This window comes from Lissotriton vulgaris, chromosome 10 (assembly GCF_964263255.1).
Source record: "Lissotriton vulgaris chromosome 10, aLisVul1.2, whole genome shotgun sequence".
Classification (NCBI taxonomy): Eukaryota; Metazoa; Chordata; class Amphibia; order Caudata; family Salamandridae; genus Lissotriton; species Lissotriton vulgaris.
Window position 1 is genome coordinate 565017015 of NC_141698.1, and position 23521 is coordinate 565040535.

At 41.2% G+C, this 23521-nt stretch overlaps 1 protein-coding gene across 3 annotated transcripts in view; it reads right to left on the minus strand.

Annotated features, from left to right (window-relative positions):
• Window positions 1-23521, minus strand: part of CIITA (class II major histocompatibility complex transactivator) — a 451080-nt gene that overhangs the window by 235672 nt on the left and 191887 nt on the right. For 2 of the 3 annotated variants that reach the window (XM_086941420.1, XM_086941419.1), the window contains exons 7-8: window positions 7785-7850; window positions 280-435 (exon numbers count right to left, since the gene is read on the minus strand). In XM_086941420.1, the coding sequence (XP_086797546.1) occupies window positions 280-435; window positions 7785-7850 (222 nt within the window). The remainder of the gene's footprint in view (window positions 1-279; window positions 436-7784; window positions 7851-23521) is intronic. The other variant, XM_086941421.1, reaches the window with a different exon arrangement.

Below are 23521 nucleotides of genomic sequence, written 5' to 3' on the forward strand. Positions count from 1 at the left end.
GCGGATCAGAATTTTCTATAGTGAAAGTGTGCTCCACTTCTTACTCAAACCAAAATTTCAGGCCAAGCCAAAGGATTGTGTTGAGCAAGTTGAGTAGACCTAGATTTTGTGAGCGAAATGTCCATCTACTGTTGGTGGTGATGGTACCCAATTGCATGTAAATTGATGATGCTCAAAAGGGGAAATTACTTCTTGTGCAAAAAAAAAGAAAACAACTAAGGGTCTCAGATGATTGACAAGAGTGAAAATTGTTGCTTTTACAAATGTTTATATACAAACCCCGAGATAGATGCATTCCTCCCATGTCCACATTGCTTTTAATAGGAGAATGCAATTGTGCAAGAGGCATAAAGCTTGAAATTGACGAGCAGGCATTGGGAAAACATGGTGTTATTGTGAATATGCCATGCACTGTCGAGGGTGCAGGAACACGATCTGCAAAATGAAATAGCATACATTAGTGTCAAACATAATCAGGACCGTTTTGTAATTTCTTCAGCACTCATATTTGTATGCTAGCCTTCATTGATTGACACATACCTTAAAAACGGAATAAAGGAAATAAAAGGCAATATTTTGAAAAATCATGCTACAATCTTCCAAGGTGCAGAGTTCTGATGTGTGCACTCTAGAAACGGTGCAGGGGTGCGCAGACCAGAATGCCAACAAGTTTATTGCAAAGTTTTACTTAATGAGAACGTTTTGGCAAATGCATAGGTAAAGTAATTTGCACACAAACAAATAGCACATGCGCAATTAGTGCACTGGCTAATAATGTCCGTTCTGGCCCCGTTTAAGATGTCTAAAGGGGTTAACTCTCAAAATGGAACAAGACTCTGTGGGCCTAAATGTGCTATTGTGTTTATTAATCAGGACCCTAATATATAAAATATATGATTTTACTGCATTTACTTGGGAGCACACTATAGTTTGCTGATATATATGAGAAAGCATTTGTCTTTTAAATGTTAAGTCATTTTCTTAAATATAACGCCTTAATATAACTACTAACATTTGACACAACACATGAAACCTTTCAATATTGCAATTTTCCTTTAGCTTAATTATCTGGATTATAGAGAACCCAGCAGTTTTATAACTCCAGGAAAATTGATTTTCTAATTTTTTTTTCACATGGTCATTCCATTTTTTGACTGTGCTTGTGACTGGCTGCACTGCACTTTTTTAAATAGCTCTCACAGTATTGTATATCGCTGTTATTCAAGTTTCTCTTTATTTTAGTTGGTTGCAATTATTTGAGCTAAGCCATCTGTAGAATGCATTCCAAGTTAAGTACTACATTTTGATCATCCAACAGTGATACAAATGACCTATCTGCGGACAAAAGAAATCTGACAAGTTTAGAGCCCTTTAATTCAATTTTGGCGCATCATAAAAGAAATACTGGCACATGCATCAACAATGCTATTTGTGATTCCTTATTAGCGAAGGACACACCTGAATCAAAGATTTGTAAGTGAAAAGCTCAGGACAAGATACAGTGTTGAAATTATCTGGAGTAAGATGGCCACCCTAGAACAAAATCTCGCCAAATGTAGGCACCACTGCTTCCTTGCAAGTCCTCTGTCAGTCATATAATATTCATCTATCACTTTGGACTGTTAATGGTCACCATTCCTTTATTCAGTTCCATACAAGCACTGGATTGGAGGTGGAAGGATACACCCAAATACCCAACAGTACTATGTGAGAAATTAATACTCCAAGTCAAGTCGTGATTGACTAAGTCTTTGGTGGATGGTTGAAACAGATTGGTTTAAGAAAGCTAGTGGTTGAAAGCAGAGCACACAAATCCTCCTATGCATATATTGATTGCATTAGGTCAGTATGACAGCTGCTCTGTAAAAATCCAGGCATAAAAAAGACTATTTTATGTTTTTTTATGAATTAAACAAAAAGACCCCTTAGCAGATTAGAATGTTGTATTGTTCATGGCTTACGTTTAAGCTATATACAATATCTTTACAATATTGTATGCTTTCAGAAAAAAACAGGTTCCAGAATTTTAGATCTTCCTCCTGTATTGAATGAAATAGTTTTTCTATCAAAATGTAAAATGTAAAAAAAGCAACCCATTGTAGGGGAACATCCTTTACCACGCGGATTTTACTCCGCAGTACCCTTTCAACGCGTCTTTTACAACGCAAGTCGTAACCACGACTTGCGCTGGAGGGCGCTACAGGACAAGGAATAATTTAATTTACTATCCAACACCTTCCCTACTGTACGTAGGCTGGTGTTGGAATAGTAAATAAAAAAATTCCTAAGTCCGCACCCCTACAACGCAAGTCGTGGTAACGACTTGCGTTGTAAAAAACGTGTTGTAACGGTACGCGTGGTAAAACCATGCATCGTACCGTCGTACATCCCCCATTGTATGCAGACAACTTGGTCTTAATAGATATGATGCCAATTAAGGATCAGAGACTGTTGAACAAATTACTAGCGGCTAAATATTGTGACTATTAATTTGTCTAAAATTAAAGTCATGGCCATTTATTAAAAGTTACAAAAATTTATTAGTACATAAACTATATTAAAATTCAACAAGTTAAAGAATATCCATACCATTACATTAGGGTATTCTCCAATGTACACGCAGCACATACTTTATCTAATATAAAACAGCGCAGCTTAGAGGTAATTAAAGGATTTATATAGATTCACTGCCAGTGAACTGGGGACAATCACAGTAGTGCATATTATATTCTGCTTAATGGTAAATCTTAAATTGAATCTACTTGGTACCAGATGAAGCCACAATCTCCGAATCTACACTTGGCCAATTGAGATGGGTGCTAAAGCAGGTCTAGCTAAACGCATCAGAAAGCTAGGTGTCATGTTTGACTCTCAACTAACATTGCACTGCAAAAACACTCTCTGGTCTTTTCTTTCTCCTATCAGATGAACGTTTTGAGGTCTATATTGCCTTTAATGCTCACTAACTTTAAACATAAGCAGTAAGGGTACTCATAGGGTCAAGACTGGACTATGCTAAGTCATTGCACCTGGAAGTCCCTAAATATCTCCAGCGAAAGCATCTAGTCATACAAAATAATGCAGCCCGCTTAGTTTTTGCGCTCCCACAGAGCAATCATGCTAGTCCATTGCTGGATAATTTGCACTTGCTACCAGTTCCATAGCAGATTCAGTTCAAGATATGTTGTTCCATTCGTAAGGCACTTTACAGGGATGGACCTGAATTCATTAGCAACTAACTTCATAATAAAGGTATCAAGTTGGGTACTGAGAGTTTACTTTAAACAGTTCAAAAATTTAGAAAACAAAGAATGAGAGGAGGAATCATCTACTGTTACAGCAGACAGACTTTGGAATTCCTTACCCGCACATCTGTGAGCCGAGTCTTCTATTCAGTCATTGCATTCCCACCTCAAAACCTGACTTTTTTGGCAGATAGTCCATTAAGCAAAAATCATCTAGATACTCTTACCAACATGCACCTAGAGGCTAGTGGTGATAGTGCTCACTCTAAAAATAACCATCAACCTCCCAAAGACAATCAACTTTATACGTGGATTTAATCAATGAGCACCAATAAAAGATATTACTCATTGTCATTTGTAGTAGAGGGTCTCATTGTTATGTGAACTTTTACTGGGGTGGTGGCCATACTGGCTACCGCAACTACTCAGCAAGAGAGATTCAAATTTACCTCCATCCGACCTGTGCTGGCCATCAAGACACCTCTCACCCTACCAACAACGGCGTGGGTCAGGGACATATCTCTGTTATTAGCACCTTCTTGACACCGGACACGCTTCCTTGACAACCATGTTTCTGACTGGTTTGGCCATGTTTGACTTGGGTCAGTCCTCATACCTGTAGTTGACTGTGGAGTTGACCCTCTTCCATTTACTTACCCACCCTTCTACAGAGAGATTCCTTCCCACCTCCATTTTGGTACACACTTATACTTCAGTTTTATGATTCGTTCTCTGCCACATACGCTGGGTGCACCCTTTGCTGGTGTTGCATGGTAAAAACAAAAAGCAAAGAATTGTTTGTCAAAATAATTGCGCACTTATATCTGATTGACCAGCACTTTTTATCATATTTAATGCTGTGAGTTAAACCAGACCTACGTTCTTCAAAAACTACAATCAATGCTAACATCTGTCATAGCTCCAAAATGAAGAAAATTTAAAGGACTTACAATTACTTACCTCGCTATTACCAATCAAGCTCTGATAAGTTATGTGAGGTAAGTAAAGGTTATTACTGAAACAAAATTGCCTTGTTTGAAGCCAAAGCTCACTGATAGGCGGGTACTTATTTTGTAAAAAGATAAGTTTCAGTGCCCAATTCTTTTCTCAGAGGCCGGAAACCACTGCTGACTATTGTCTGGATTGCCAAATACTAAGGCTGTGTAGTCTTGATTTCACTTGATTTCTCTTTGTTTCACCACCGGACACTCCATGCCACTTCATCACACTCTTGAAGGTACTATATCATCCCTGCTTTCTCCCTTTTTTAGGTTTTTCTCTTTATTTTCCTTTCCTCGTTTGTGGTTTTCTTTCGTGCTCTGGGTTAAAGTCTTTTTTTTTTTTTATTTTTTTTTTATTTCTGGAAATGTGTTTACAATAAAAAACGATGAGCCAATATTCCGCCAGATGTACAGTCTGATTAGGAAAACTAACTGCCTGTCCACAACTACAACAACCAGCTCAAATCAAACAATGTTGTTCCGGAAAGGGTGGCTCATTCTCAAAAAGGGTGAACCCGTCAACTTTTTGGATTGCACATTGAAACAATTTAGCACATCCTTTGCCCTTACCCCTACTTGTATAAAGTGCTTAGTTTGTAAAAAGCATAAGTCAAAGACTTCAAGGTTTTCTTAGGAGCTTGTCAGTGATACTGCCAAATGCTGAGGTTGCTGAATATTAAGCTCATTTAGTCTTGATTCTCTTCGATGTCTCTTTATTCCAATACCCTATGCTTCCTGTCTTTTCATCTTATTCATGCAGGTTATAACTCATCCCTGATCACTCCCTCGATCAATCTTTTTACATGTTACTCATCGTCCTTCCTTATTCCTTTTCGGAGTTCCTCTCTCTGCTAATGGGTCAATGTCTAATAATGAACAATAAGTCCCCATCCCAAAAATAAGTGATGGCACATACCACCCACAGCCACAGGCTCAAAATATGCGGAGGCCAACTTGTCACAGTGCTCAAAGCAGGGAAGCAGACGCAACAAAGAAAGCCTTTTTCTGTTGCTGACTTCACACTTGAATAGTGTTGCAGGAAGAACTTCCGACACCCCCCAGTTTTATAAATGTGAATTTTAAGGATTTTTTTATGGAGCAAAAACAAAACACTGTGGTCTGAGGGCCATGCATTTTAATGTGGCAAAGAGGATCATTTAGACATGCTATTGAGTTTACTATACAATTTGAAAGGCATTAGTTACTTGTGAAGCCAGATATATACCTGAATCTACCCAATGACAGTGTAGATTAAATTAGCCTAACTTTTGTAGTCCTTAATAAATATGTATCTTTTTGTGGAGCAACCCATTTGATTCAACCCTTTCTTTGTGATTGTCGTTGCTGTGAAGAACACTCTTCCTCTGTCTCTGTAATACTAGAACAGCTGAACATGTTCCTTTTGACATCTTCTTTCATTATGAGAGGCTGATAAAAAGTGCCTTGTATACTTCTGATGTGAGTAACCAGTTACTGCACATATCTGAATTCCAAATCATGCATTCTTTACTGCATGGGGAATTAACCAGGTGCATTAAAAATCACACCTCTTCAGTTTCCCCAGGTAACCATAGTCCTTGCTTAATGTCCCATCCTGCAGGTGGAGGGAGGGCAACCCATAAGAGGTTATATTTCCACTCATGTGGTAAATTCTGGCTTTGGGGTATCAGATTTTACCAGGTATGATAAATATTAACACCCCCACCCCTATCCAAGTCATTTGTAATAAGCCCTTTACACAACTATTCACCACACAGAAACCCTACAGATGAATACCTATGCTTTACAAAAGAACAATCCAATGTAATTTACAGCAATTGCATATTTGTTCCTTTTTATTGGGACTCCTATTTCATAATGCTAATTGTATGGTAACATTAGTTGAAAATGCTATTAGGGTCTTTAAGCAGTGAGGTTTGCTCACCTTTGCACCACAGCCCTCAAGGGTGGGTTGGCAAACGTGGATCTTTGGGCTATAACACTTTTCCCCCTTCCACACTGAAAAGCAAACTAGCCATTCATGGTTAGAAAGGTAAAAACAAGCCAGAAGTGCAGGAGTGACTCCTCCATTAGGGCAGAGGAGCATAACCTCACTAAACAAAAATGCCACAGATATGAAAAATATATTGGTAATAAAGTTAATTTATTACCATTTTATTGTTCACTACTCCATCCTGAGCTGAGTGTCAGGGCGGAGTGTGGCTATTGCTGCTGAATTGCAGCAGCAGGAAGGAGTTGTGGGCTGGGCACTTAGGTTTAAAGTGTGCATGTCACTTTGGACAGCTGTCTTGTGACTGCTAGCCAGACATGAACACTTTAAAGCTCTCCAACCCAGCTGTCTTAGAGAGCTGGGTGGAGAGCAAGCACAGGCCTCCAGTGCCTTTGTGAGTACAGAGAGAGCCCGCTCCATCCAATCCTGGTACTTCTCTCATGCTGATTAACAGCATTTGGAGAAGCGTCTGGACTGGTTAGAGCAGTTGGCTGGGGCCCACCTGGACGAGAGAACAACACCATGACCGGAACAAGGACGTGCAGCAAGGTAAGTGAGCTTAATTTTACTTTTAGTTTATTTAATGTGCACTGAACGCAGCCATGCTTTACATTAACGTTTTAAAGGTAAACATGAGAACTTTAGAACGATAATTTAATGCATGTCAACAATTTAGTTAATGTTAATTGCAAGCATGCACCCAACCATTTTCCCGCCCCACAACTTTCAGCAATTGGCAGCTGCCACTGAAGAAGTGATGTATCCCATGAGCAGGAAAACCACCATATTTTGACTGCTGGTCATCACAGGTGACTGTTAGGATGGGGACACAGCTGGCAGTAATAGCACTAGCAGTCAACCCGTGAGCATCAACAAGTGTCGTCACTGACCAGCTCTTTTAAAGTGGCCCTTGGAATTTAGCCCCGCCAAAGCACAGGGAACAGAAACCGGCCCTGGCAAACTTCTCAGCTCCCATCCCCCCTGGGGTGAGGGGGTGTTCAGCCGAGCAGATTGCGAGGGCTGGTTTCGGACGATTTTGTTACAGGGGGCTGATATTGCCAACCTCTGGTAACAAAAAGCAGCCCCCAGGGGCCCAAAACCGGTCCATACCCTAGCGGCCTACCAGAGAAACACGCGGTGCCCACTATGGCCCGTCCAGCCCTGCCCAAGCAGACCCACGTCATGCATGGTATTCCCACAATGTTACAAAGCTGGTAAGGTGGTGTTTGGCAGGCTATCAGGAGCCATTATAAAGTGTAATCTTGTTGTCTTGTTTGAGACACAGAGGTTACGGAAGTGCCTAGGGGTTGGACTGCCCATCTCTATTATTGGTGGATGTTGAAACCTCGGTAGTAAGGGATTGCCAAGCTCCAAATTCAAATTCAGTTCCTTGTTTTAATGTTCGCTACTGAAAAATAATGATAGATTAAAAAATCATCATTTTGTTAATTTGAGAGCTCTGCTGGGTGATTTCGTTGGGGTCTTAGATGTTTGCAGAAAACACGTGTTCAAAAGTTTCGGTAAAATGTAAAATTAGCTGATCTGTACCTTGTTGTATGATTTTCTTTCTGCAGATTCTGCGCCTTTTCCCAACATTCTTTCGAGCCCTTGGGCCTGAAGCAAAAAATATAAATAATTTAAATCCCGTTGAGATAGCTGATAACATTGTGATTACACAATTGTGAATTACAATTTAACCTTCATTGTAAGACGTTAATACTATTTTCGAAACTTAGGTTCAGAATTACATTTCATAACGTTTGCCATCATTGTAACTTAAAGAAATCTTAACTAATGATAAGCTGTTTTTACCCATTCTTTTTCGGTTAAAAATACTGAAAATGGCTATCGTTTAAATATTTGAAATAACTTCAAATAAAAAAGCAGCCGTTTAATGTTTCTTCTCCTCATATAAAACAAGCCTACAAAAGGGCAGATTCGAGATGGCCAGTATTTGGAAAACTAAAAAAGGATCTATCAAGCCTAGAGCTTCTGGTTTGTATCCCCATGCCTCTAACACCAATACAGAGAGCGCTGTTAGGCCTGGAACGGCAAATAACTTGCTGGACCCAGAATTAATAGGTAAGATAAAGAATGTGGTTAGCGATTCAGCACACGTTGTCTTCCTGCTATCAGCATATGGAAAAAGTGTGCGAAACACAATTGGTTTTACCATGTGTGAAACCAACATATTTTAACCTTCTTCTCTAATTGCAATATCTCTATTGTGATTGGTGACATTAGTTGCCCTTACCCCAAATTGCACACAGAAGAGACCACACTGGTGGTTACGCAGAGGATCTGTTAACTAACCCTGGGCAGTCGCTCGCAGAGTTGTACGCGCTCTGCGGACATCGCAGATTTCCGAAAACTCTAGTCCGCGGAGCTGAGGTTTGTTCCTCGCTCGCGTTCATCAACGTCAAATTGGGGAGCGCGAGCGAGGAAAATCAACATCCCTGCAGATTTTTCCTCGTTTGTGATCGTCAACATCAAGCTGACTAATGCAAGCATGGAAAATCAACCTTCCGGCGAGATTTCTCAATGCGGGGGGTCAGGTTTCTCATTGCGAGTAGTCTCGATTGCTCGCGACTGCTTGGGTTGAGCAAGCTGGCGCTCGAGTAAAAATCTACTTGAGTGGCAGAAAAGGAAAGCAGAGACCGTTTGTGCTGTGCAAGGTGCCGTTCGCAATGATTGCACAGTGCGGACAAGCATCCGGCACTGTGCAATCACTGCAAAAGGCATTTCTATCATTCTCCGCCATGCGTCTTGCGGAGCTCCGCATAGTGCGGTGGAGTTTTTTTTGCACTTCGCGGAGTTCCGTGTAGTGCAACTCCGCACAAGAGCAGGATTAGATGTTGGGAATCTCTCCTGATCCTTTGGTTGAAAACTTTAAGAATAAGAAACACACAGAAGGTGATCTGGAATGGCAGGTGACTGTAAAAATAGATCTCAGAGGTAGCAATTTAAAGAATTTACCGAATAATGTCACTGGATGAACTTATTGCACACAAAAAAGGATGGATTTAATGTTATTCGTGAACTCAGAAGTATGGCCATTCACACGTGAACCATTTTTCATATATATATATATATATATGGCCCTACAACATTTCAAGTAATTACTCTTGATTTCTGTGCTGACATTATACGTCGTCTGTGCCTCAAGAAATACTGTTCTCTGTAAAGGAATTCTAAATGTATGCTTATACTGTGAATAGTAATTCCATCCTAACTGATTGTTCCTATTTTACTAATATTTGTATTTTGCTGAGTATATTTCAGTCAAGTAATTGCCCTCCATTTGTTTTTAGCGATTTCACATAATTAAGATTTCTTTTTGTTCCTCTTTTTTCTCTTTCTTTCAGTTTTTGAGACTGACAGAGCAGCCCAGGCTTGTATGTTTTCCCCAAGATGGCCCCCATCCTAATTAACTATTTGTTAAAGTCCTGTATCTTGTCAACCATTTTTAACATGTCTGCGCATCCTTAAATGTGTGCACAAACAGTTTGAGTGGCTATGCAAAGATTGCATCATGTTTCCCTGCATTGATGTTGATTCTTTTTTCTTTGCAATACTTGCCTGTGTTGAGTTAAATCACACATTATATATAATTTGCACAATATCGCATCCGTTTTTTGACACCCCATACTTTGAATTAAAAACATCACGAGCAACTAATATTATTAGTGTGCAATAGTCACCACATCAGACAAGATTACATTACTGGCCACCATATGGAAGATTACCAGCAGCAAACACCTCAGTGCAACAGCCAGCATTGCCAGCAGTAATGTAAAAAAGGCTTTGTCAATTTGGAATGCCTATATGCAAGTAATATTTGTCAATCACAACTGAAGTTCCCCTGGCATGAAAGTAAAAATATTACTAATAATTCCCCCCCATGATTTATCACTCAAATGTCAGCTTTAAATGTATTTTGGAAATTCAGCCATTTGTTCCCTAAACATCAACTTATGAGTTCTGAAAATACACATATTTGTGTCTTGAATACACAATTTTGGCATCTATCTATCTATCTATCTATCTATCTATCTATCTATCTATCTATCTATCTATCTATCTATCTATCTATCTATCTATCTATCTATCTATCTATCTATCTATCTATCTATCTATCTATCTAATTCAACTAAGCAGAAGGTTCCAATTTAGTAGGCTGGGATGCACAGAGAGAACTACTTACAGGTAGCTGGAGAGCTACCTAAAGCTCACGAGCTACTCATTGGGGAAGCCAGGTCCACATAATTGTGGCCCAAATGTTGCTTCAGTATGGGATTTTCTTTCAGGGCAACAGGGAGCAACACACACAAATGTCTTCCAGCTATTACCAAAGACTCCTCAACAAAAAGCCAGTCCTACTCGCTTTGCTAATGCTTGTTCATACAACATTTCTGCAATTTCTAACAGCAATTACCAAACAGGTGTATGCATGTATTTGCAAAGCACACACTCAAAGCTTCGGACTGAATAACAGATATTCATTGTTATCAAACCTTATAGATCGATCTCAGAAGGATGAAAGCCTGAGTGGATACACCATGATTTGAACATCTGACTATGAGGTTAAACACAGGCCAGCGAGGAGGTCACAGTTTTAACCCAATTAAGTGATAGTCATTGTATTAGGCGGACTAAAATTCAAACTCAAGCCATGCAGTTCACCACAAAACTCCCAATTTGCATTTACCTTACTGAGCAACCATGCGGACTACATTTTTGAAAGGCAAAAGAAGTAGTTTCCAGTATTAGATTAGAGAAAGTACTTTGTGAACTACACTACAGCGAGAATCTTAGCTGAAACACTATAGGGAGTGCGGTCACGGGTGGCATGACTCGCGGGTGGGGGGGCTGGGGTCGAGTGGGGAGGGGTGTTGCGTGGGGAGGTGGTTGGGGGTAATTTCATAAAAAAATGAAATTTTACCTTTGCCTACGGTCCCTCGACACGTCTCCTCTCTATGCTCACAGGAAGCAGAAGCAGGAAGCCTTCCTCTACTCCCCATAGCCAATCATAATGCTGTAATGGCAGCGTTGTGATTGGCTGGGACGCGAACACGCAGGCGTCTATGGGGAGGCCGTTTTCTCCATTCAGGCTGCATGCAGCCTACTTAGAGAAAATGGGAGAGTGTGCATGACTGGGCACCCACAACATTGGGCTAGCCAGTCCTCCCCAACCAGCAGGGCCGGACTGGCTGTAACGGGCACAGGGCAATCCCCCGGTGCGCCGCATAGGTGAGGGGCCGGTTTTGGGCCCCCGGGGCTTTTTTAGTTACAGGGCCGTTTTTGCAGCATAGCTGCAAAATTGGCCCTGTAACAAAATTGGCCAAAAACCGGCCCTGGCAAAGAGCTCGGCGGCACCCTTAACCCCCCTCAGAAGAAGTGGGGTTCCCGGTCAGCAGTCTGGATCCAGAGGGAGCGGTGCAAAGGTAGAGTTGGGCCACTTACGCAGGGTCCTCAGAGAGGGCCACCTCCCCATAGCAAGAATAGATACCAACTATGGTCACAACAAGAGATGAAATCCAAGGGCATTCTGGACCTCACGGAGGGGCTAGGTGGGGTGACCCCAACAACTCCACGCAAAAAGCAAGTGGCAAAGATTGGGGATACCAAAGAATCGAAAGGCCCAAGGTGATTCCTCCCTCTCAGAAAAGTACCCCATCCCTTAAGACCTACTTTAAAATAATGGAGCAGGCAGTGGGGTCGGTTCAGACCACGGAGTCAGTCTCGCTCTTGCAATGTAGTGCTCCTTCTATCACGCTTGAAAACCGTTTTTCACCTCTGGAAAAAATGGAGGGTTTAGAGAAGAGTACAAGTGTGGCAAATGGGGACAGCACCATGAACTTACTGATGCCTTCTCATGTGGATCCTTTTATTTGCCCTAGCAATGCCATCGCTAGTATTGATACTACAATTGCCCCTTCTTCTTTTGTGGACATTTCAGCCCCACAAGCCTTACAAGAATTAGCAGCTGTCGAAGACAATATTGGAAACAGTCCTCCATGCACGGCAGTATTGGAAAAAGTACAAGGGAAAAAACCTCATATGGGCACCGCTGTACAGGCATCAGGCGGCACAAATATTGATAGTGATGGCCTGGGTTCTCTCTTTCAGGCATTAAGGGGGGATCTCCTGACCAAATTCGAGATATCTGAAGCAAATCAGAAGGGTATTCATGATAAGTGCGATGCCCTTGAATCAAAACTAGATGATATATGCACACGTACTGGATCACTCGAACTTAAAGCTTCATCATTATCAGAATCTATCCAAGGCAACTCCAAAGATATGGATACCTTAAAAGCCCAGAACCGATCCTTACAGCTGGATATGGAGAGGTTAGAAATGCAAGCCCGAAGGAATAACCTTAGGATTCTCAAGATACCGGAGGGTGCTGAGATGGAGGACATCAGGGGGTTTGTATGTAAGCTTCTGAGGGAGGGGGTGCTAAAAGATCGACAAGACATCGACCTAGAAGCTGAGATACAGAGAGTGCATAGGGACCCTTTTAAGTTGCACCGTGATAGGAAAGCCCCCAGGAAAATTCAGTTAATTTTCAGACTTATAGTATAAACAAGCTGATTTTGGGGAGGTCTCTAACAGGGTCGGTACTTCACCATCAGGCCGGGCCCTACCAAATCCATTCGGACATAGGGGGGAGAACAGTGCAAAGGCAGTGGGAGTTAGACTCCAGAATGTCTGAATTAAGAAATCTGGGTGCGCAGGTTCAAATGAAGTTTCCCGCATTGTTAAAAATAATGTGGAAAAACAAGATGTATAACTTCAGCCAACCCGAAGATGTAGATACCCTTTTGTCTCAGATGAGAGGATAGGATCGTTAGAAGCTTAATGGTTGTGTGGGGTTTTGCACTGGAGATTGTATTGAGACTGCACTGAGATCGTACGACGGTTATCCCCCCCCCTTTTTTTTTTCTTTTTGTAGGGGCTTAGGGGTGAAAAGTTGGTGTTTAGATAGGATAAAAGGAGAGAAATAGAGGAAATGAAGGGAAAAGGGAAAAAGGAAAGAAAAGTGGAAGAAAAAAAGAGAGAAAAAGGGGAGAGGGCGGGAAGGAAAGTTTTAAAGAAGGAAAAAAAAGGGGGGGAGAAAAAGAGGGAAAGAGGGAAAGGAAAAAGGAAAAGAAAAGGGAAAGGAAAAGGAGGGAAAAAAAGAAAAGGGAAAAAAATGGGCCAATGGTAATATTTGACACAAATAGAAATGTTTTTGTATTATAACAAGATGTTGTGCTGCCCCAGGTAGGGTTCCCAAAAGGTGGTTCCAACGTCAAGTTTTGAAGATGGGTTCCTCGGGGGTGGGTTCGGGTGGGGGTGCAGGGGGGGAGGGTGAAAATGGAAAATTTGTCCTCATACAAGTAAAATAAGGTTTACTTAGCTCTAGATGGGTGGCTTTTACGGGTAGGCCATGAGTAGGTCATCTTAGATAAAACTCCTCTCCTGGAATGTGAATGGTCTGGAGGGGAGCAGGAAGCTATTTCGGATTTATGAGTTCCTAAAAAACAGTGAGGCCCACATTTATTTGCTGCAGGAAACTCATTTGGAAGCCCCGGACTGTAAACAAGCCTTTAGTAAAATAAGTTGGGTGCAGGAGGTGTTATGCCCCAAGAAAAGAGGTTGTACAAGAGGGCTAGCGATAGTGGTAAGAGCAAACATGTTGATTAAGGTGGTGACCAGTCTGGAAGATGGCTGGTGGCAACCTTGTCTATATGCGGGTCACCAATTACTTGTGCTGTCTATTATGGGCCCAATGGGGACAATTCTGGTCCTCTTTTGAACCTTGAGACTAGTTTATGACACACGTCTGCTCCAGTCATACTTGACAGGGATTTTAATCTAGTGTTCGATAAGCAACTTGACCGGACCTCTAAAGTAAAATATTGTGTTCCAGATGGAAAAATGTCTACACTTAAGAACGTAATGAAGGAGTTCAATTTGCTTGATATCTGGAGAGTAAAATATGATACTGTTAGAGAATTTTCTTTTCACAGTAAAAAATATAAACAATACTCGAGGATAGATTATTTTTTAGTAGATCAGTGTTTGCTTTCAGACGTTAGATTCATTAGTTATATCCCAGCGATTGTATCCGATCACTCTGCTGTTGAGCTAGTTCTCAATCTTAGGCTTAGGATGACTGAGAAAAGGTGGACTTTAGATGGGACTTTGGGCCAGATGTATCATGTGTTCATGCATATGGCCCTTTGTTATTGGATGAGAGTGTGAAGGTGGAATTAAATGACAGAATAGGTGATTTTTTTAGTTTCAACATAGGCTCCTCCACTGAACAGACAGTCTGGGAGACCCTTAATGCATATTTGAGGGGACTTCCGAGTTCTCTTATGACCCACAAGAGAAAATCTAGTAAAAAAACAGAAATAGACGGTCGTCGGAATATTAAGGAAAAAGAGTCGGAGTTGCAACAAGCAGCCCTGACTTCTCGGGAACTTATCCCCCAGTTGAAAAGGGAACTGGTGAGTTTACAAGCGGATTTTCATGCCAGAATTGATAAGATTGTGAAGGATAGGTGGGATGCCAGCAAATTACAGATATTCCCTTATGGTGAAAAATGCGGCTCCCTCCTGCCATTGAAATCAAGAACAGAAAGGGTAAGAAACAACATTAAGAGTTTGCTACAAAGGGGGTCAGGTGTCCTGTTACAAGAGGATGATAAAATCAGAGAGGAGACCAGGTCATTTATGCAGGGTCTATATCAAGAGGACATCATTTACAGACCAGATGAAGTTAGGGCGTGGTTAGACCTAAAGTATCTCCCTCAATTGTCAGAGTCTGATAGGGAATATCTGGCTACCGGTATCTCGGAGGGGGAAATTAGAGAACAAATCCGGAAAAGGAGTCGGGGCACCGACTGTTTACCAACTGAAGTTTACCTTGGTCTTTTAGAGAGGGTAGTGCCGGTATTAAAAGCACTTTTCAATAAAATATTCCTACAAGGTGAATGTATTCCCCCATCTTATTCGGAAGCAACAGTATAATTGATTCCTAAACAGAATAAAGATCCTCAAAAAATTGAATCATATAGACAGATCTCGTTACTAAACTCTGACCTTAAATTTTTTGGGGGGATATTGGCTAACAGAATGGCTAAAATGATTAAAACCATCATACATCCCGATCAGAGGGGGTTTATACCCAGGAGGCAGCTCAATGAGCTTACTTTTCAAGTTATTGGAACAATAGACTTTGCAGAGGAAAAAAGGTTGCCACTAGCTATCGTCGCAATTGATGCTGATAAGGTGTTCGATCAACTGAACTGGGAGTATCTTTGGGAGACCATGAATAAGTTTTGCTTCCCATCTAATTTTATTAAAGCTGTTAAATCTCTTTATTTGAATCCTAGGGCAAAAGTTTTAGCAAACGGTGCCCTAATGGATTGTTTAGCATTCTTAGAGGCACAAGGCAGGGTTGCCCCTGTCGCCCCTGTTGTTTAATGTATACATTGAACCCTTTGTATGTGCACTCAGAGCAGATCATATCATTAGACCTTTCAGAATTGCAGACTTAAAACTTAAAACCGCCCTATATGCAGATGATCTTCTCTTGTACACCTCCAATCATATTGATGCGATTCCTCGGCTGTTCGAACTGGCTGAAGAATTCGGCAAAATCTCTGGATATAAGATCAACAGAGAAAATAATGTGGTGGAACAGCTCGGGCACTATACAGGGGGCAAGGGAGCAGATGAGATATTTGGGGATTCACCTAGCTCAGAAACTGATGGACATGCCCAAGATCAGCTGGGAGAAGGTATCCAAGGAGGTCTGCAAGTTATTACTAAGATGGGGGAATCTGCCACTGAATATATATGGGGGAGTCAATCTCGTTAAAATGACGATCTTGCCCAAAATAACCTTTATGTTCAATACAATTCCACTACCTTTTAACTCTAAGGATCTTGCTGCTCTCCAAGGGAAAATCGGTTCCTTCATATGGGCTACAAAAACTCCTAGAGTAGCTTGGAAAAAATTAAGGAGAGGGTTGAAGCTAGGGGTTTTGGCCCTACCCGACTTATTTTCCTACTGTCATGCCTTCCATTTTAAGAATTTTAGAATTTTAGACAATAAATTAGATTCTTCTTCGCAGGGCCTTTTATTTCGGGCAATGCTATACGGTGTGCCGTAGGGACAGGAATTTATTTTTTTTAAATTTGGTGATCCCAAATTCTATAAAAAAAGTCCGGCTTAAGACCCTGTTAGCTGCTCTTAAGAACTGGGGATATATCAGGAGATTTTTGGAATATCGTATTATACTTCATAGGCTCCGATTTGGGACTCCCCTGGCACTCCTGACTGTCTCCGAGACCAATTGTGCCAGCCGCTTAAACTAGCTGGTATTACTATCTGGGGTGATCTCTGTAAAGACTCACAGCTTATGAGCTGGGAGTCTTTTTTCAACCTGACAATTGTGACTTTAACAAGATTTAAGTTTTACCAGCTCTCTGCTTGGTGGGGAACACAATCTTGGGGCAACGAGGATGCCAGTATGATCATCAATTCTGTCTCCAGAGCGGGTCCATGGAAACGTGAGGTCTCTTTCTGTAACAGGGCCCTCATCGGAGCAGGAGATAGTTTGGACTCTGAGTTGGAGAACCTTTGGGGCAATGTTTTTACAGATAATAGAGAGGGGTACGGAAAATCTGGTGTGACTCCTTTATTATGTCCCAGACAGTGATCAAACCAGCGACTCTGAGGAGGAACCATCTTTACACCGCCTATAGAGTGTACTGGACTCCGGTTAAACTATCTAAGGTGACCTCAAGGACATACCGTTGCCCTAGATGTAAGTACCCAGCTGCAGATGACCAACATATGTTTGCGGGATGCCCAAAGATTGCTTCATATTGGGCTGAGGTATATGGCTTTTTAGAGAAGGTTTTATTAAGGTGGATTGAAGTAAGCCCATTTCTGCATGAGTACCCCTGCTTCAAAATTTGTATTCTACGTAATTGTTATTGTCAGAAGGGAAATTTGTAGAGTATGGAAATCGGAGGCTCCACCCTCATTCGCAGATTGTCTTAAAAACATTATTATGATTAGCCAGTCAGATATGGCCTGCGATGAATCCAGCACCAATAAGATCTTGGCAGCTCTAGAGACCTGGAGGAGGAACTAAGATTCATCCTATGATTATGCCAGAGGAGTGTGGTCCGGTCCTCCTTAGTAACTTGTGGTTTGTCAAGTCTGGTGAACAGGAGTAGGACCAGGACACAGCGTAACCTCTGGGTGAACTCTGTCTGCCCTTTCTGCACAAAAACAATCCTGCTTACAATGCACCATGGGGTAAAGGTGCCAGTGTTGGAGGCAGGCAGGCAAAAGTGCACCAGCACAAAGAAAGGGTAGGAATGCGCCTGGGATGCGCCGTATGAAGTAAATACGGTGCAATCCTGTCCTTTCACGCAGCACTGTGAAGCAAGATGGCTTGCTGCATTGCGCTGCATGAAAGTATGGTATACATGCCCCCAAGTTTCAAAGAAAGATGAGGCAGGTACTGGCAAAGATGTGGAAATTAAAACAAAAGGCATTACATTTAATAAGCTTTTCGAATGGCAGCCAATGAAGATCAGAAAAGTGAGAAGAGATCAATTGTTGTTTGAGGATATACAGGCAGGCTGCCTTGTTTTATATCATTTGAAGTTGTTTTTATTGATGTATGAAGGATACCTAGGTAAAGTACATTTCCGTAGTCCAGGCGAGATGTAATATTAGTGTGGACTACATTTTTTTAGTGTAGAGCAAAAGGGCCTATAGTATATTCTTGTGGCTCCTAAGAAGGCCAAAACAGTAGACTGACAGATTCTTTATTTGACATTATACAGTTAATTTGTAATTGAGGCAAAAACCCAAATGATTTACTTTAGATTGAGGTACAAGAAAAAGGACAAGAACGTCAGGCCACCAAGCTGGTGTCCAGAGATGCTAGAACCATGAATGTAATATTCCAGTCCATCTAGAAATAAAAATGTGAATTTGTACAATTTTTTGATGATTCTAAAGTCTGAGACAGACTCATAGCTTGTAGTCATCACTTCAGCATACTACAAAACAATAACTAAATAAATACATGCATCAGAAATAGCTCTTTTAGCTCTTTCCATTTGCCTCCAAATTAATATGCATCCATTATCACAGTAGGAAACATGGTGTTTCATGTGATGAGTTCAAGTGGTGAGAGTGTATGTCACATATGGATCGAGAGACTGCCAATATTCCACATGCCTGCAAACTTCTATAGTGCCCAGTAGGGCTAAAGGGGTGAGAACATCCTGCAGAGATGAGGCAGCGGGAAAGTAGGAGATGGTCATGCCTGGATGAACAATGTGCTTGAGTCCTTCATGTTTGAAGGAATATTAGAACATACTTCATTGCTACAGGGAGCAGTCGAGAACATTCTGCTGCATGAGACACATAAGAACATCCTGCATGTCTGGAACTCGCAGTCAAGAGTGCATGGTTTACTCACCAATGAACTTTCTGGTGAGAGGTCAGGTGTTTATGCCCTCACTGCAAGAGAAGAGGCTTTGTTTATTGGTAAAATGTAGAGGGCTTGATTAAATGGCTGTGTCCATGGACAGTACATCCTCATATTGTTTGGAATGTCATGAGTAAGAAGGACATGGTGCTAACGGTGGCACGGTCAAACATGGTTGAAGAGGAGGAACGGTTCTGCATTTCTGGAGCTGAGACAAGACCAACAATATGTCTCATGAGCGAATTTCCTGCATGGTGCAGTGCCCGTGCTGGCATAAGGATGCCCCTTGTGGTGTGTGGCTCGAGGAGGGCAGATGGGACTATACCGCACGGCTGGAAGAGAGGCATGTGGATATGATACACATGTAAAAATGTCACATCTGCTTGAAGAATGGGGTGTCTGGGAAAAGGTCTAGCATGGCGGGGAAAGAGGGTGGTTCATACCCACAAGGCCAGTTGGTGACAGGGTTAAGCATGGATGGATTGTATGAAAGAGTCTGGGAGTTGTCATTTCCCACTGGCTTGGGAAGTTGAAAATATTATGCGGGACAGGAGATCTGATGGTCAATAAGCTTTCTTGTGGTGTCTAAATTTACGACTATACCAGTTTGCTGAACGGATCGTGTGAAAATGCCATCTGTGGCTCAGCGATGAAAGGTATCACACTGGCTTGAGAAAACAAAGTTGCTCTGAGAGAGCGACTGTTGCAAAGCTGAAATGGTTTGTCCCTCAAGATGTACGGCTGCCAAAGAGAGATGAAGGTGCACTCAAGCATAGCTGCTCTCTGCCCTGGAAGGACTCCTACGAGTTTCCCTGATTTCCCTCAGTCGTCTCTTACCAAAAACGATGGTAATGCAGATTTGGAAACGATTGCCCATCAGGCCTTTCCTTCATTGATTACACATAGCAGGGAGAAGCATATCCTGGTCTCCTTGGAGTTTGGCATCCCTTGACTTCTGCTGCTTGAGCTTCTCATGTTAGCCATGCCGCCTCTGATGCTGGCCAGAATACCGGGCTTGTGATGGCTCCACCTGAACTCCAGTCTGTCCGATGTTGTGGGTCTTTATAAATGATGAAAGTATAGCCCAGGTATCCCTAGGCACCAGATGCTGATTCGGTCATCATCTGTATAAAGCAGCAGTGGGTATCTCTGGCTTTACAGGCACTCAAATGGATGAACGGTGGACATTTCCAGTGCAGATGGGAAATATTATGGAAGTACCTGCTACAAGTTGTGAGCTAGCATCAAGAGTGAAGCAGGAGGCCATCTTGAAAAAGTGTCTTGCCCACCAAACCCCACTTAAGCCTATAAAAAAATTACTTTTTTGAAGTATGACCTTGCTAAGCAGGTAAATATAGTACTTGTTAGGTCTGAAAAATATCATGGTGCAGTCCAAAGTATTTAGATCATATTTCATGAACATGTTTTAATCATTATGAAGAATGTCTTTCAGCTTATGTGCAACATCCTATAGTCAAACATATGGTGACATGGAAAAGGGGGCTAGAAGTAGTCCGATTTATTGGACAGAATAGAAGGCAGCCAAATCTCCATAAACTTCGATTAACATTGCTAAAAATAGGTATACAGAGAAAATTCTTAAAAGAGACTCTATAGTAAACAGATTCAGGCTATCACCACTTTGTACATATTATTGTGTTTGTAATTCCGAATGTGTTGGGCGATTAATTTTCGGATCTTCAACAATTCAATTATGCATTATGTTATTATTGTGACAACTAAATTCACCTTTCAATCAATTGGATTAAGCAACTTGGTGCCCTTATAAAAATATTATTTTCTGTTATGCTATATTATGGTCATGTTTTAAATGACTAATATTATAAAGCACTTGTTTTAATCATTTATTTTCATGCACTGCATATCAATGACATGACATACCATGACAAGCCTCAAATAGGAAAAACAAGCGTTGGATACTTCATTTATAAAAATGCAATAACGGACATTGAAATCCCCTCCTATTTTCTTCTTTCTTCTTAGCCTCATGCTGGTTTTGTTTGTGGCTGGGAGGGCGTAGTCTGTGTATATAGAGAATGTTTGCCGTTAAAATTGGATGCTAGTGTGACAAGCATTTTGTCTTTGTGGCAAGTACAGTGTAGAGACATGGAGTATGTGTCTGTGTGGGGTTGAGGCAGTATGTAGTATCTGTATGAGCACAATTGAGAAGTAACAACCTAGGCAATTATACACTTTGAGTCACACATAGATCAAGAATATATAGCAGTAGACTACAGCTGGCTAAAACACAAGTATTTATTAATCAATTGACACAAATTAAAAGAGTTCATTTATATGACATAAAAATAGCAGTAAAAAATCACAATATATAATTGACATTCACATATTAACAATTAAACAAACAATAAAAAATGAGGGTGGGTGGCATGAAAATTCAGTCTCTACGCGCGTCTCGGCGGCCAGCGCCTTCTTCCTGGAGCAGCCACACAATATTAATGGATAATTTTAGCATGAAGTTGTTTAAAATAAATTCTCATTTTCGTTTTAGAATCCTCTCGATGTCATATATGATAAAACTGATTTTTTAGATGAATAGGTAGTTAGACCCGCCTGCCGGAACCCTTTAATGTGGATGGGTGCTTAATAAGGTTCGTTCCTGGATATTCTAGATTCCTAATTAGACTTTATGTAGTTCTTTTAAGATCTTGTCATTAGGTTTGCTGTTAGGTTTGCTGTTTCTTTGATATATTTTTTGGTACAGTTCTGAAAACCTAAAACGATGGTTACTTGTCTTTTTCAGGTCTCCTAGGACGTAAGGAGATTCTTAGTCCTCAGTGATGTAGAGATTAAGAAGTTAAAAGATCTCCCTGCCTAACGATGGTCGGCAGGGCTCCCTATTTCCGGTGGCGGGTAGTACGTCTCGTTGGACCACTTTTTCCCGCGCTCGCCATCCAACGAGACGTACTACCCGCCACCGGACATAGGGAGCCCTGCCAACCATCGTTAGGCAGGGAGATCTTTTAACTTCTTAATCTCTACATCACTGAGGACTAAGAATCTCCTTACATCCTAGGAGACCTGAAAAAGACAAGTAACCATCGTTTTAGGTTTTCAGAACTGTACCAAAAAATATATCAAAGAAACAGCAAACCTAACAGCAAACCTAATGACAAGATCTTAAAAGAACTACATAAAGTCTAATTAGGAATCTAGAATATCCAGGAACGAACCTTATTAAGCACCCATCCACATTAAAGGGTTCCGGCAGGCGGGTCTAACTACCTATTCATCTAAAAAATCAGTTTTATCATATATGACATCGAGAGGATTCTAAAAAGAAAATGAGAATTTATTTTAAACAACTTCATGCTAAAATTATCCATTAATATTGTGTGGCTGCTCCAGGAAGAAGGCGCTGGCCGCCGAAACGCGCGTAGAGACTGAATTTTCATGCCACCCACCCTCATTTTTTATTGTTTGTTTAATTGTTAATATGTGAATGTCAATTATATATTGTGATTTTTTACTGCTATTTTTATGTCATATAAATGAACTCTTTTAATTTGTGTCAATTGATTAATAAATACTTGTGTTTTAGCCAGCTGTAGTTTACTGCTATATATTCTTGATCTATGTGTGACTCAAAGTGTATAATTGCCTAGGTTGTTACTTCTCAATTGTACTTATTTCCCTGACCTAGGAATTACAATATTCGTTAATTCAGGGGGTCCTTGTTACATACACCTTTGTATCTGTATGAGAAACACAGTGCACTGAAACACCAACAATATCTATGCATTATATCACGTTCTTTGGTGTGAATGGCAACCTAACTCAGAATCTAGCAGGTGCTTCCTGTCTCCACCTTTTCCTGTAAGCCTGTCACTAATCGCATCACCCCTGGTAAACTTGTTACCAAGCGTGCATAGCAGTGACAGCTTCTGCGGTTACTCATGTAACACAGCAGCTTAACGGGTTTGCACATTTCTAGTTAATAGGATATCGATCCCCAGCAAATAAATTGCAGAAGAGGAGTGACAGATGTACTATAAAAAAAAGGATAATTTCTATTAGTTTACATAGATATGCTAAAAGAACAGTATTAATAGTGATTAATAGTAACCAGAGTCCGTCTTAACTCCGCCATGGCCAGTCACGGGCCCAGCTGCAAAAGGAGTGAGGGGTGCTAGGCGTGGGGCTAGCTACCCCACCATGTAAAAAAAAATCCTATCTATATAAACATCAAACTAAGGACAAACTAAGGACCAAAAGACATGAAAACCAGAGATCCCTGGAAGATACAAGGCCGAATCACCTGCTTTTGACCAAGATAATCAGCATCAGGACATGGAAAGTGAGGACCATGTATAAGACAGACAGGTGAGACAGTGCAATTGGCAGTGGAGATGAAAAAATAAAACTGTGCCCTGCTTGGCATCAGCTAGGCCAGCTGGACACAGACTGGACAGAAAAGACTGGCTCCAGGAGGAATTGTGCTGTATTTTGGACAAGAGGAAGAGAATGCCTCACATACTCGGGAGTAGCACCGATGCCAACACCAGCAGCTAAAAGATCTCTGATTTGATGGAAAGCCCACAGTCTCAAAATCATCACAGCAACCTTCTGCACAAAGAAAAAGGGACCACCATGAATGCAATACAGTGTTATGCACCTACAAAGTACAGCAAAGAAGAGGTAAAAGGACAGTTTCACAACTGACGCCAGTCCATCCTAGTGAAATGCCTTCAAAGATACATCATAATGCCAAGATTGGAAGCAACAAGAA